Source organism: Ammospiza caudacuta, chromosome 5 (genome assembly GCF_027887145.1).
Source record: "Ammospiza caudacuta isolate bAmmCau1 chromosome 5, bAmmCau1.pri, whole genome shotgun sequence".
NCBI lineage: Eukaryota > Metazoa > Chordata > Aves > Passeriformes > Passerellidae > Ammospiza > Ammospiza caudacuta.
The window spans coordinates 5,666,008-5,681,909 of record NC_080597.1 but is presented as its reverse complement, the minus strand read 5'-3'; the positions used below and the strand labels follow the sequence as shown (position 1 = coordinate 5,681,909).

The window sequence follows — 15,902 nt, the reverse complement described above, 5'->3', positions numbered from 1 at the left end:
TCCACAGTTGCAAGCACCATCTCACCCCTGCCTCACCACAAAGCAACACGTGGCTGTTTTATTTCCCTGGATGTATTCCTAGAGGTCACCTTGTGCTTCACCCTGCAGGTTCTTTCCTTTGGTCAGCAGAGAAATGTGGTCACAACAAACCACAGTTATGGCCTTGGGGAATAACAAATACAGAGCCCAGGGTTCAGATATCAGCAGAGAAACCCAGGTGAACCACAGTGGTTCTCCACAAGAAGGGCTCACATCTCACACATCCCCCTCAGCAGTGTGAGGGCTGCGTCTCACTTGCAGACCTGGAGAGGTTCCAGCAGTGCCCTGTGCTGGGTTGGCCATGCAGCAGCAGCAGCACAGCCAGGACCCTGCTTTGAGAGCACTGGCAGCTTGAGAGGGGCAGAACTGAGCCTGTGCTCCCTGGCTTCTCTGAGATGACATCTGCTGCTCCCTCCTCAGAGACCAGCCCACCTCACAGCATCCTCCTGCTGTTGGTCAGGTCTCTGTGACCCACAGCACTCTGAGCTTTGCCAAAGACACTTAATTACTGTGAAGACAAATGCAGCCTGTGACAGGTTTGGACCCTCTCCAGAGGCTAGAGACAAGGGACAGTGCCTATGATATGCTGGCACACAAATGACACAATTAGGAAGCCAAGCCAGGCATGCCAGGATGCCTCCCTGTCCCCAGCTTTTGTCCACTTACATCAGTGTCATTGGGCTGGGAGGCACAGCGTGGACATCCAGAGCAGCACAGCATCAGTGAGGCAGGAGAGAGAGAGAGAAAACAAAATCTGTTAGTCATTCCTCTGTCCAACAGTGCTCACATCCTGGGAAAGCACATGGAGCCTTTTTTCACACCAGCACCTACCAGGGCCACAGCTCACAGCCACTTGGCACACAGGCCTCCTTCACCTGCTTTCGTAAGGCCTCCCAGCTCCACTTAACACCCATGAGGGCTTGTTTGTGTGAGAGCTGCCTGGCAATGGCCCTGAGCAGGGTGTTCAAAATGAAGCTCTCTGTTGCTGTTTCAGGATCACTCATGTGCTTTGCAGAAATCTTTTTAGCTCAGGTTAGGTTTATGTGATCCCCACCTGCGAGGATGCTCCTGCCCTCCCACCTTCTCTGTCATCCCTGTGTGATGACAGTTCCCTCTCCTGACAGCAGAGAGCTGCTTCTGCTGTGTGCTGCTGCAGTCCTGTCATGCTCACCCCTCCAGCACACCCCTCTGAAAGCAAAGCCTGGGAAGAAAGCCCCTGGGTGATGAGGGAAAGGTGTTTCATTTGTCTTGCTCCCCAGACCAGGGGAATTGTTTTAATTATTCCACGTCCTTCAGTCCAGCGGAGTATCTAATATTAGGACAACATCAAAAGCTTATCCCTGGAGCAAATAATTTTTATTTTGGCAAGCTGGCAGCGTTTTGTTATCATTATCAAGATGATAAGAAAAGGCAGTAGATTTTTTTTCTGTGTGCCCAAAATTGCAGATTTCCATGAGTCTTCTGAAAGGCTGAATGAGCAGAAGCATATTTCCACAATTAAATGTGTCACATGCAGCACAGCTAATGCCAGGCCAGGATGCTGACACTGTCACCACGGCATCTGCAGAACAGACTCATGGCTCACACGGCATTAGTGCTGTCAAAGGATTACAGAAATGTGTGACTTCAAACTAATCTACTTCATAAATCTCTTAATATGAATTCCACAAAAACCCTCATTAAAATGCCATCATGTGTGATGTAACATAGCATTGACCTTGCTGACAAAGAGCACTAAATTGTGTCTCTGCATGACTGCTGATGCTCTTACCTGTTGCATGGCCATCCAAAACTTGCGTTGCAGCAAATCCAGCTTTATTTGCACACCCACAGCTGCAGGGAACAACAAAAAAGGAGAGGATCAAAAGAGGAGCATTAAAGACAAATACAGGTCGGGAAATAAAGTAAATATTTGCCCAAGGTGATGGGATGGAAATCACAACTGCAACCTGCCTCCAAGTGCGAATGGTGAGCGCTGAGTCAGACTGCCAAGTGAGAGTCAGAGGTTTAACAAGGGAGAGGAAAAGGGGACACTGACTCTACCAAGGTACTGAGATTTCCCTCACACTAAACACTATGAAGCTACAAACAGATCAACAACAACACCACCACGAAAAAAACCCAAGAAACCCCCAAAAGCCCCCCAGGGTGGCATGAGCTTTTGCCTTTGTCTTTTCACGGATGTTTGTGATCGCCCCAGCCTCAACTCTTATACCACACAGCATCAATCAGAAATAAAGTAGGCCAGTGAGGAAGGGATTAATTTGAAAACCCACCTGTCTCAAGGGGGAACCACAGAGATTTAGGTTTTTCCTAAGCCACTACAAAAGCACAGAATAATGAATGCCACTTGACAGGAAGTCGATTATGAATAGTGATTTGTTACCTGGTCCCAGCCCAGTGCACGGTGGGCTAAGCAGAACTCTGTGTGTATGTGTGTTTCTTAATGAAGTGTGTCCTAATTTCCTGCCTTAATTTCCCTTCTATTCCTAGCATCATGCTCCTGAATAAAGGCAGAGTTGCAGAGGAGAAGGAAGGGTGCAGGGTCTCCCTGACAGGACAAGCTGGCTGTCCCTGGGTTGGCTGCCTACAAGCACACACAATAACCAGGGCAGTCATGCACAGCTGGCATGGTGATGGGGAACAACTGGGCTGTGTGTCAACTAGTTGAATCCAAGAGCTCTGGAGGAATTACAGCCTCAAGCAGGACCTTGAAATAGAATATAAAGTGCAAGTGAGGGAGAAAAAGTAATACAGGGAGAGAGATCTGGGGCCTTTTTCACAACCACCAATATCAGGAGGATGAAGTATTGCTGTTTCTACAGACTTCCTCTGAATTAAAAGGAGCTTCAAAGGGGGGAACAGATCCTTTAAATCTGAATCATGCTATGTGGGTGCTTTTAAGCTAACAGTGTGATCTGATGCTCTAATTCAAATGGGGATGAATTAAAACTGGAGTATGCAATGGTATATTTTCTTGCCTCATGTACAGAGACCCTAGCACCTGGCATCAGCTCTGTGTTTTATACCAGTGTCACATTCCTACTGCTGGTACATCTTACCAATCCCATGTATCAGAGTCACATTTCTCATCCAGCTCTCCCTGCTGTAAACTGAATCTGACTGCCTGTCTGCGGGGGAAAGGAATGATTCTCTAGAGCTGCACTGCCCTAAGCCTCGCAGAGCACAAACCAGGCAGGACAAAGAATGCAAACACAGGAGGAAGGACAGGGCTGAGTATGGCCTGGGTGAAGATTCCCCAGCCTCAGGGAGGCTGTGGCAGGCATGGCTTGGCTTGGTGCCTGCTGACAAACCGACACGCCATGACAGCAGGCAAGCGGTGCTGTTGCTGCTGAGTCCCCTGAGGCCCACGCACCCAATTTGGTACACAGCTTTAAATAAATTCATCCTTTCAAACCAGCTCAAGAAAGAGTCCTTCCCCTTAGCACAGCAGATCACATCAATGGGATTGAGTATTACCCAGGCCATATAGTTTTCATGAGGCTTGAAGAGGGGTCGATGCCTACATAACTAAACTTGCAATGCAGACTTACTCAGTGGCTCATGTTTTTGCCACTGGGAACACTTGGCCTCAAATTGTTCTTCAGAGAGGTTTTAGAGCCTGGTTGTAAATCCTTGCTTCTGCCCAGGAGGCATAAGCAGCACATACCCAGCCTGGACAGAGCTGCCTGCAACATGGTGGAGAAGAAAACCTGCGGGGTCAGACTGGTGGCCAGTGGCAGGGACAGAAAGTGGCAGCTGCTGGCAAGAACTGTGAGAAACTTTCACACATTTGGGGGACCTGAGTAAGACATGGGAGCTGAGGAGAAGCAGGCCACAATCAGCCCTCCCTCAGGAACAAATAGTGATCTCTGTGTCTTCATACTGTTGGTGAGGTCAAGGACAAAGGAGGAAAGCAGTGATCCCGTCTGAGATAAGGATGAAGCTATAGCTCAAGTGAGAAGGGAAAACACTGGAATAAACTCCTCTGTGCTTGTTCCAAAGAACAACTGATTGTTAATGAGCGTTTTTGCTCTGGTGGCAAAGGGTACACTGCATCAGAGGGAAGATCTGAAGCCCATGAAATGATGAGTGGCTGCTGCAGAGTCCCCAGAGAGACCATGGCTAACAGTTTTATTCCTACTCACATAGGAATAAAACTGTTAGCCAGTTTTGCAGCCCAGCAATGCAATAAAGCAGTGCTGAACACCTGGCACAGGGAGGCATCACCATATTGACATGGTACCCAGAGCTGTGCACCTCTTGCCACTCCCCACCCTGCCTGCAGCAGAGCCATGGCTGCAGCTCCTGGGCCTTCCCTGGAGCTGTGCACTGCTGTTCACCGTGGAGAGAAGAGCCTTCCCCTCCACCTGCTCATCCCTGTGCTGAGCATGCCTGCTTCATTAGCTCATCCTCTGCTTGCCCCTCTTTCTGTCTGCAGTCTCTGCCTTCTCTCTTTGATTATCCATATGTTGTTCACATAAGGAGCTCTCCCCAAGATTTAATTCTTGGGCCTGCTGCACAATAAAAAGGCACAACAAAGTCTCAAGATTGCATCCTGCAGAGTGCCTACCAAGGTTTATCTTGCCATGCACAACCTGTTTTCATGGTAGCTGGTCTAATGGTTACATAAAACCTGTGATTCAGCTGGAAGGTACCAGAACAGCAGAACAGCCATGCCTGTACCATCCATTTGCATTTTCTAGTCCCTATTTCTGAAATATTCTTATTTTCCCTCTTGAGCTACTAGCTTGAAATTTTACTTTGAGTCCTCTAAAAATTTCACAAAAAGATAACTTCCAGACACATTAAAATGAACAAAAAGCCCAAATCAGCCTGTTTTATGATACTGGACCTGATAGAAGGGGCAGTTTAAGTAGATCAACAAAAAAGTAATTCTTGCAAATGTGAGCTACTGAGGTCCTCATCAAGATAGAGGAAGGCAACATAGGGGGCTGATTTTGGGGGGGAAGGCTACAGCAGCCTGTGGAGAGCACAGAGGAAATCCCAGTGGTGGTAGTGGGCTGGATTTGCTGCTTACTGCATCCCTGTACCAGCAGGTGATGTCAGGGAGGGCAGGGAATGCCTGTCCCTGATGGATGTCACGGCACCTGACGCATGCACCTATGGCTGAACACACTCCCTGCTGCAGCCACAGCTCAGGGGAACAAACTGTGGATCTTTCACCCATTCCCTTTGTCCCAAATACCCCCTAACAGCACCCCATAAGATTTCCCTGAATCCCTAAGGAAACAGGCACAGGGCTGTGCTGCCCACGGCGGGCACCTCTCGGTTGTCTCCCCCTTGGATGCCTCCCCACCACCATCTCAGGAGCCCTGGGATGGGGGGTGGGAAGGGGGTGCCTTTCTCCCAAGCCCACCAGGTTCTCCCCTGCTGTGTCCCCATCGCTCCTTGCTCCTATACAAAAGCCAGGGCTTGTCCCTTTTCATCCTGATGTCTTTCTCTCTGAGTTCATTGTCATCAACCGCAGCAGGGGCGAGATGGAGGGAGGGGAGGAACTGTTCAGCTCTTGTAACCTGTGCCTGACCAATCTACCTCCTCAGGGGCTGTGGGGAGCTCCTCCCGCCCTGGCATCTCCTCAGCCCTCCTCGAGCCCCTGGGCTCCTGGCACCCGGAGAGGGATGGCAGCAAGGGCGGGATGAGGGAGAGAGAGGGACTGACAGCAGCTGCCCTTTCTCCAGGATGCACTGAGAGGAATGAAAACCTCCCGAGCTCCTTCCTCTGGGTGTTTGGGAGCAGATCCTGCCTGCCTGGCGGGGTGACTCCTCTGCACTGTCTGTGCGCGTTCCTGTGCGTGTGCTGCTGCCATCGCAGATGTACCCCCAGCTGTCACTTCACCGCGCACAGTCGCTCCCTCTCCCGCCTCTCTCTCTCTTTCTCTCTCCCCCTATTTATTATTTACGGAGGATTACAGTCCCTTTCCCACGCTGTCATCTCGCTGTGCGGCTCCCCTGCCCTCCACACGAGGCCAGAGGCTGGCTAGGGAGGGCTCCTGCCAGCTAGGCTCCAGAACAGAGGCACTTTCTGCTGGATTTGCTTTGGGATTGTACCGGGTTCAGAGAGCCGGGAGAGCTGCCATTCTCACAGGAGGGTCCATTCCAGCCTAAGAGAGGTAAGCAAAGCCGTTTCCCTTTTGGATTTCCCCCCATCCCGGCTAAGCGAGGCGAGCGGAGCTGCCCCGCAGGCAGCGGCTCCCCCGGGGAGGGGGCGGCAGGCAGGGCAGCGCTGCGCGCCGGGCGGCTCAAAGGCTCCCTTGTGCCAGACAGACGGACAGGGGAACGGCAAACCTGCTGCAGAGCTTGTTCCTGCTGCTTCCAGCCCAGCCTCAGTGCAGGCAGCCGGGAGGGAGCAACTTCTCCCGGCTGAGAACAGCACCGGCAGCTTTCCTTGCACCACCGGCGCGCCTCTGAGGCTGAGCACTCGGAGCTGCGGTCACCCCGTACCTGGGAGCTCCTGCTGAGCCCTGACTTCTGTCTGCTCCCCGGGGCTCTCACAGGGTCAGCATGAGAGGTGCCACTCTCCTGACTTGTGATGGCTTTGCTGGCTATCATTTTGGACTCAGTAAGAACACCCTAAAATGGAGAAGTACGGACCAAAATCGAAGAGGTTCAGCACTCAGTGCACAGCTTTAGGAATGGGGGGGTGGATGTGGATAGAGTGTGTGGGGGTGTGTGCTCATGGACATGACCACAGGACATGAAGTGAAGCATGCCAAATCACAAGTAGAGCCAAAAATAAGTCCCGAGTTGCTTTCAGCATCTCTGCAGGCTGAGCCTGTGATTTCTGAACTTTTGGGTGGAAGGCAGAGCACTGAGGAGGATGGGTGAAACAGCACAGAGAAGCTTCACAGCCTTTTCCAGCCCTGACTGGGAGGAAAGAGTGAGAATGAGGTCCCAAACGAGCCGAGGAGAAGCACACTGTGGACAGGAGTTATATGTCAGTGTTAGCCTGTCTGTGTCTGTGTGTGTTTGTGTGCATACATACACATGCACAGACACGTGCACACACACACACATCCCACACAGGGCATGCTGCCCCCTCCTCCTCCCTCTGCCTGACCAGTTTATTACTGTCCCTGCATCTCCTGCTAATTAAGAGCGACATGTTAAACTGGAGCTCTCCTGATTTGGGGAGAGAGGGTGTTTGAAGCTGTTGCTCCAAGCAGGTCATGGCCAAGCTGGGCCCCAGGCCCACCACGTGGCCTGTCAGGTAACCTGAATGTGCCACATCCAGCACAGCCCTGATGGGAATGGCAGTGGGCAGGATACAGCACTGCTCTGCTGTGAGTCTGACCTGCCACTCAAGGGTGGAGAGAGAAATTCAGATCTCATTTGGGGAAGGACCAGAGCTGCTGCTATTGCAGGAGAAGGAAACCCTTAAAAGACAGGGGAACCCTTGAACACAGACAGCAACTTGTCCCAAAGCAGGGGACCTTCCTAGCAGCGAGGAGAAGGGAGCCTTTCCACAACTGCAGACCATTTTTTCTTCTGAGCTTTGTGGCTCAAATCTGTGGGGGGGCAGGGGTGGATTTTCCTCTAACTGCTGTGGGCAAACAACATTTGCAAGGGAATTATTCCACATGAGCGAAAGGCTTGCGGGAGTTGTCTCCCTGTCAGACATCAGTGCTGCCTCTGTTAGTGCATCCTGTCCACTTGGAGGAATTATGGTAAACCCTGAGCAAAGGGGCTGCTTGCAAAGAGAAAGGGAGGAAGCCTTCTTATGTAATTTTTATACCAGATCATGGCTTTACCCTTTCCTCCAGCAAAGTGAATGTCACATGCTAGCAAGGTGCGCTCTCAGCTCAGACATCTTTAAGAGTCACTCCAGCTTTCTGCCCTTCCTCTGGCATTTTTTAAGCCTGATGCAGAAAGGATTTTCTAGGCTTTTCTGCACCACAGAAGCCTGGTGAAGGCAGAGCTGTGTGTCAGTAGGGCTGGGAGGGTCAGCACAGGGCCACAAGGATACCTGGGCAGAAGAATTCAGGGAGCAACAGAGCCTGGAACAGGATGGGGAGAGGCTCGAGCCTGTGGGAGGGCATTTCTGGGTAGTTCTTCCGTGACTTTTGTCTGTTGCTGAGTCAAAAGACAGAGCAGGCAGTTTCCTTCACTTGCCATGTTTGGTTACAAGCAGTTGCTTACACTGCTTGACAAGTGTCCCAGTCCTGGGTGGCTCAAACCATAGCTCAGATGACCATACTGGGATGCTCCGGCCAGCGGGGTAGCGCCTCAGCATGCTACACCATGACACACACTCAGTTCTGCCTGGAAAGAAGCAGCAGTGGGAGTTCTGGGATGTTCCTCCTGCTGCAGGGAAATACCTTGTCACACATACCCTATTCCTGCTGTGACTTTACCAAAATGCTGGCTCACAGTAAAGCTCTCTGTGATTGAGGGGATGGTAACAGGAAGAAGATGTGCATTTTTTTTCTATAAACTAGTTCAATTCCAGACTCAAGATAGGGAAGGAAAAGTTGCTTCATCTGTGAGGGGTTGGATTATGTGAAATATATTATTGATATTTCAAAGACAAGCAGTTGAAAGTTAGGAAATACTGGTACTGGAGGCAGTGTGCTACTGACTGGTAGGATCACACACTATTTTCATGAGCTGCTTCATTCAGGGTACTTGGCTACATGGTGCTCAAGGAGTGAAGCAGGGGGGCTCTCTTTTTTTTTTTTTCTTTTTTTTTTTTTTCTTTTTTTTTTTTTGGTACTGCAAAATGTGTGTCTCTTTTATTTGTTTACTGCCTGCCAAGCAAGCCCTGCAGGCAATACATCACTATGCATTGTCTTATGCTGTTCTGGAGATGTTAGCAGCTACAGTTGCCTGTACAGAATTTATGCTCTTGATGAGGCAAGGAGAAGGGTGGTTTTCCTGGCTTTTGAGGGGAAAAGAGACTTCCCCTCTTAGCCACACAGGGAAGGAGCAGCAGGTGCAGGACAAGGGCCTGGGACCTCTTGGCTCTCAGTGCTATTGAGCCCTAGAGATTGTACCAGTTTGCTGGCTAAGCTGCCAGCATTTTGGAAAACAGCTGTGAGTGTTCAGCAGTTCTGCAAAATGGCCCCTAGGGTCTCGTGTTGAGCACCCACAAAATTAGGAATGTACAGACTGTGGCCTCCTGCCAAAACTGTGGTTTAATATTTAATTCTGACCATATAAAAACAGCCTTATTTATTACAACATCCTCATTGTTAGCTTGAGTATCATGTGTCCTTTGCACTGAGTATGGGACAGGGTCCTGTGAAAAAAAGAACTTGTTTGGGTGAGCATAGGCAGTGCTGTGCTGCATCCATGCAAGTGGCTGAATGAAGGTTGGACAAGTATAAGCTCACATTTAAGTCCTTAGCTTTGCAAGCCTATTTTATCATACTATTTTATAAATTTTTTTCTTCCTTTAATGAAAATAACAATTTCCTCGTTATATTTTTATGAAAGGGAATACAAGAGACTGTCTATTATTTATGTCCTGCATAAATGCCCCATGCCCATCACAGGAAGAACTGAGACTTAAATTTACAGCAAAGCCACACAAGTCAGAATTTCTTGACTGACTGCAAGAAGAGCCTGGAAGTTTTTCTTGGAAGTCATGCCCTGCTACCATGCTCCTCCTCACTTCAAGGAGGCTGGGAAGGTTCCTTCCCCATGAACCATGCTCTCACACAAGGGATAAAAAACAAGACCTCATCCTGAGTCTGGAGATGAGCTGTGAAAGGCAACTTGGCTTGGCACTCATTTCTTGGGCTGCCTTTCCTCTCCTGGTGAGACTCCCTAGTGCCAGCACTGCCCAAAGTGACTTTGCTGTGAGGTACCTGAAGGTGGGGCCTGCTCTCCACACCACTTCTAGTGATTTTGATGGGATGTGATTTTGCCATAAAGGTATTTTTTCTGTGGCTGCAAACCCCATAGAAAACTAAAGTCACATCAAATTTGGAGACCTTCCTCAGCCTCAGCAAGCTCTGCAGCATGAGGCTGTGATCTGTGTGCTAACCCAGATGCATCCAAAGATCCTGGCTGGAGCTCTGGGTTGTGAGAGCTGTCACCACATCTTGTTGAGCTATGGGCAATGTTCCCAGCTTGTAAAAAGCCTAAATGTGTCCCAGGGATCCACAGGCACCCCTGGAGCTGAAGGCAGCAGCCCAGATCCCATGCAGTTTGTGTGGACTTTGCAGGGCTGCCCCTCTTGGATGCTCTGGGAAGGTGATGGGGCAGCAGAACAGCTCCAGGTTCTTACAGGCAGCACCAACAACCTTGTGCCACAGTGGCAACCAAGTGAGGCAGATCTCTGCAACTCACTAGGGCAGAAAAAGGTCTCCTTCAGAGTCCAGTGCAAATGCACTGTGTGGGAATGATGAGAGGCAGCCTTTGCTCAGGAGGTTTGCCAGGAGCTGTGTGTATGCTGGGTTGCTGATCCCCTTATGATAAGGGCTGAGAGGATTTTTACTGCCAGCACCTTGTGCTCTGCCCCACCACTGTGCAGGCTTGGATGGTCCCTGTGCCTCTGGACATGCCCAGGGCACAGCCTCGTAACACCTTAGTTAAGTTCTTCCATTTTTCCAGTGTTTTCTACATCGTCTCTCTCCTCCTGCTCAGCAGCCAAAGTGACAAGCCACGACCCTTGCAGCTCATTTTGGGAGCCTGGCACCCAGGGAAGCACAGCCAGTGAGGGGAGTGAGGAGAAAGGGCAGCAGCCTTGGTGGCAGCAGTTCTTCACCACGCTGGCTTCTCCACCAGAAGAAAGAGTAACAAGAGTCAAGCAAAAGGAAGGCCAGTGAGCTCAAGGGCCCAGTGTATTTCAAAATGCAGGCAGTGACAAAAGCAAAACCAGTTTTTGGGCTAATGCAGAAATGGGCAAGTGTGGGGCACTTTGTGTGCAAGGGATCACCCAGGCTTGCAAAAGCTTACCTCATTTTTGGAATGAGAAACCACAAGGAGAAAAGGCTCATGGCTGAAGTGCCTTGACCCCATAAGATGTAACAGGGGTCTCTTGATATCGATCTGGAAGCCCCTTGATTTGGCAGTCTGGTCATGCTGTTCAACAGAAATCTGGCCTGGCTCTGTCCAGGGACAGAGCTTATATTGATTAAAAACTTACATTTTTCTATCTTGCTGCTAAATTGATGCACCTCCATCTACTACTCTATTCATGTAAATGTATCTCTTATCTCAGACAGGCTGGCACCTTCCCTCTTAAAGATCTGCTGCATTCTTTGACTCTAAGTAAGAGACCCAGGGAAGGTACTGGGCCCTGTTAAAATTTTTGACCCCTCAGACAATCCTTCACAAATCTGGGCCCATACACACCTTCCTTCTTGAACACCACCCAAATAAAAACAAGAAAGAGAATACTTTGGGATTCAGAGCACCATCCAGCCAAGAAGTGCAGAAAATACCTGTGAGCACAGTAGTGATGGGAATGAGGACCACAGAACCAGGATTCTCCCACCAAGCTGTCTTCTCTGCCTGCAACCTTTTCCTGGTTGTACCACCCACCCACACCCCCAGGATAGGCTTGCCAGGAAGCAGGGAGCAGCATTTTAAATGCCAGGGAGCTGGAGGATGCTCGTGGGGTGTAGAGGGGGAACTGGGAGCAGAAGGGTGCCTCCCTCAGACCTGCAGCCCTTCTGTCAAGGGACTGAGCAAAAGGATTAAAGGCCTGAGCTACCACTTACCATGGGATTAACCCCTGCAGAAAATTAAAGTTGTAGGGAAGGCGCTTCACTCCACAGCTGAGAGAATGAGAAAAACTGGGATCTGGATTAGAACTGGCAGGGCTGGTGACAAGCCACCACCCACAGCCAACTGTTCCCGGCTGGATCAGAAAATGTTATCTCAACCTTCATGTAGAACCCCCCTCCACATCTCACTTGGTTACCAATTTTTGCCAACAGTGTGAGAAGAACAAAAACATCACCCTGTGGCAAGAAAAAGAGGAGGAAACTGGGTAGTCAGCTCACGTGTCCCTCCTCTGAGCCCCTCTCCCACTCCCTCACCCGCTTCCCTTCTCAGCTGCCTCCGCTCAGCAGGCAGGAAACATGCACGTGGTCTGTCGCGTTCCCTGGACTCGGAGGAGATGCTGGCACACACATGGCTGGATTTCTTCCTGTCAACTGCCCCCTCAGCTCTCCTCCTGCTGCTGCTCTGGGCCTCCTCCATATGCCACGCTTTTCGCTGTGCTGGGACTTTCCTGTCACTCCTGGTTGGATATCCCGCTCTCTCCACCTGCTTCCACAGCTTCCCAAGGAATTCCACATCTCCACAGCAATCTGGGTCTTTCCCAGCAGTGCTACCCTCTGCATCTCCCCTTCCTATGCCCTGTATTTCTCAGAGGATTTGCTGAGGCTTTATGTCCTTGGTTATTTCCAGCTCCTCCAGAATTTCCCAGTCTCATTATTGTGCATTGGTCAGGGAGGCTTGGGATGCAAATAGTGTTTTCTGCTTAAGCTATGGAATGAGGAATCAAGAAAACTGGCTTCTCTCCTGTTTTTGCCACAGGCCTGTCAGGAAACTTTGGGAAAACCTGGCCAAAAATCTTTTTATTCTGTGTAGCTTTGATAAGGCCTACAAATGCTCTCTGCAGGACAGGACAGCATTTACAACCCCAAGTGCAAACTCTGCACTCGACAGCTTTGAAACCCTCAGTGAGTGGGGAACTGATGTGGACTAATGATGAAGTATCAAAAGCAAGGCAGCTGAAATTTCTGCCAGCCAAAATCAGCAGCCAGTTTTACCTGCATCATTCACCTTTCCATAAAATAGGGATAAAGTTGATCTTTCTTGGAGGGTCCTGGGGAGGAAACATTTTTTACCATCAACACATTTTCATTTCAGAGGTGCCTCCATTGCCAATCCAAAAATCTGAAGCTTTTTGACCTTTTCATATCACAAAGGATGAGGGTTTTATTCACATCAGGTCAGGAATGTGGCAGAGTCCTTTACAAAACCAAGTTTTACACTTTTTCTGCTTGCTTTACAGCTTTCTGGATGAGGTGTTTTGCTTAGCTGTGATTGATCACTGCAAGTCAGAGGGCACAATTTCTTCTGCAGCTGGGTTTCTTGTATGAATTTAAAATGTGCTTTCCATTGATTGTGACAGCACAACACTAATGAATCCTGAACACATGTGTTAATACATCAGCAAGTGCTGCAAATAAAGCTGGGAAGCTCACTGGAGCAATGACACACACTGGATGTTTCCACAGCTTTGCTGAGCTTCTCTGCCACCTCTGAGTGTTTCTGCATTCCAAAGAGACAACAAACAGGGGCTGCCACTGAGACAATGTCACCTCTTGGGATCAAAAATCTGCACAACTAGCAGGTCTATTGGGGACCTGAATGGGTGAGGTCTCCTTGCCATCTAAAGCCACTTGTGGTGTGGCAGTCAGGCCACACAGATTATGTGTCTCTGCTGCCACTTGCCCCACCAAGGGCAGATGAAGGGACATGCACAGAACAACATGTGATAGTCACTAAATGCTGGGGTACCACTGTCCCTCTCCACTATGGGATGATAGCAATAAAACATGGATCCTAGAAGCAACAAGGAAAGGGGAAGGAAAGAAGATAATCTCCTTAAAGCGTCCTCCATGTCCTCCCTCATGCTGCTGCTTTTCTGATAAAGGCTAAAGCAATTCAGCAGTGGAAAGGGGAAAGGGACTTTGCCATGAAGGAGAGTGTGGGGGAGGGATGAAAGTCTGTGCACACTTTCTGATAATTTATTGCTGGCATCTGTTGCAGTCTCTGCTACCTACCCTTCTGTAATATAGGTCACCCACATGCCCTGCCAGTGCTCATAAGCCAAGCTGTTAACAGAGTCTGATCCCCCAGCCATGATCCAAGGGTTAGTGCAAGGGGCTTGGAGAGATAATCAGAGACAGAGGTTGCTGGGCTCTGTCTCTGACAGTGTCTCATCCCAGTGACACAGTCCCCTGTGTCTCTAGCCTCAGCGCTGTTGTCTGGAGAATGGGATGGATTTATCCACCTACCCAGAGCAGAAGCACTACTGGCTCTGCTTCTGGGGGTCATTAAACACAAAATAACACCCCTGACAACTATGGTAAGAGCCATCCATAGAACACATGGCAAGCTTTGGATAGAAGGTGACACAGAATTAGGAAGAGGTACTAAGCCAGGACATGGATACAGTAAACCGAAACCCTCCCTGATCTTCTAGCATGCTCCTTGGGACCCTTCCCACAAAAAATACAGCTTTGGGGTGATACTGCAAACATGACTGGTGTCTGGGCACAGAGGAGCAGGCACAAGGCAGGAATAGTGCCTGCTGGAGTTTTCAGGCCCTGGCAAGCGCTGCGGAGTCATTACAATCCCCTCTGCATCCCCCAGTTCCCTGCTCAATCTAATTAGGGGAATCCTCATTAGAGAGTCCTCTAGAGTCTGACAGCAGGCCAAATGTCCAAGTGGCACTTCAGCTCAGTGTATTTTTGGCCACTGGAGCCCATGGGCCAGAAATGGATGATTTCATTTTGTTGCTTTGAGCTGAAACTAAAAAAGTTGTCTTTTGCTGTCCTATTTGAAACAGTAATAGGAAAAGGCCATCACCAGCCCCACAGGCAATGCTGCTTTCTCAAGAATGTGAAAAGACATCCAGCTCCAAGCACATGGAAGAAAGCTCTGGTCTCTGTGCCCCATGGATAACAGGGCATTCAGCTGACATGTTGCTCTAGGGAGAAGGAATGATCTAGAAAGCCCATGAGAAAGGCAAATGCCTGGTTTGTGGAGCCCTTGGGCGACTTCAGAGCATTCAGAGCTCCAGCAGTGCTGACCAGCCCTGAGCCCCCAAAGCCAAGCAATGCCAGGCAAGCTCAGAACAGACAGCACGGTGCCTCTCTTGTTGAGCTGGGGACATACAGGGAGCACTCCTAGGTCTGTCAGAGTCCTGGCTGCTGGAAAAATCCCTGGCTGTCAGGCTGAAAGCAGCCAGACACATCTGGCGCTGCCTTGGAGAGGCTGGAGGTGTGGGCAGGTGCTATTTGCCCCAAGATTACACATTCCCAGTGCTGCACTGGCAGGGAGTGCAGTTGGCCTGGTGCTCTGCAGAGCAGAAGGCATCTCTTGGGCCACAAGAAAACTGCTAATTAAGTCAGAATTCAAGACAAGTCAGAGGAAACCTTTAAAAAAGAAACTCTTAAAAATCCTCTCTGCCTCCTTGCTCTCTCTTTACTGTGGAATATTAATCACTAAGGGTATAATGTTCTTATGGGCAGTAGATGCGTAGGAGAAACTGAGTTTTTTTCTGGATCTTTGGAATTAAAATTTCTCCATGAACATACTTCAACGTATAGATGCAGAAGCTCATTGACCCTCACCTTTCAGCAGCCAAGAACCTCTATGTATTCCAAATCCACTGCTCTGCCACCTGGGCATATGGTGTGCTTGGAGAAGCAGGCAGCTTTGTGGAAGACATGGAGGTTAATAAATATGGGTTACAGAAGAGTCCCTGGAACATGTGCAAGCCCAGCTCCATGCACACATTTGTAGATGTAAGCTAGGTTGGTGACTGTGCATTTGTACATGAAGGTAGCTGCTTTTAAGTCTTGGGAACACGTGTATGAGTGCACACAGGGTGGCTGCTATCTATGGAGTGGGGAGTGTGGCATATATGTGACATGCTTTAAAATAATCTCGGGTTTATCAAGGCCCCTCCATCTCAGTGCATGTTGCAGTGCAGGAGACTGACATTAAAGCCTGAACAGGTGTTAATCACTATGCACTGTAATAAATTCTAAACATAGGGAAAAGGCTTATTTATACATGGCTGCTCCTCCCACCCTGCACTCTCTGCTTGAGCCTTGGTGCTGCCTGAGGGAAAGAGGCGCCTGTGAGGTA

General features: G+C 49.6%; 1 protein-coding gene across 1 annotated transcript in view; it reads right to left on the bottom strand.

Annotated features, from left to right (window-relative positions):
• Positions 1-15,902, bottom strand: part of CACNA2D4 (calcium voltage-gated channel auxiliary subunit alpha2delta 4) — a 119,443-nt gene that overhangs the window by 21,197 nt on the left and 82,344 nt on the right. The window contains exons 28-29 of the mRNA XM_058804820.1: positions 1,811-1,872; positions 706-720 (exon numbers count right to left, since the gene is read on the bottom strand). Coding sequence (XP_058660803.1) covers positions 706-720; positions 1,811-1,872 — 77 coding nt within the window. The remainder of the gene's footprint in view (positions 1-705; positions 721-1,810; positions 1,873-15,902) is intronic.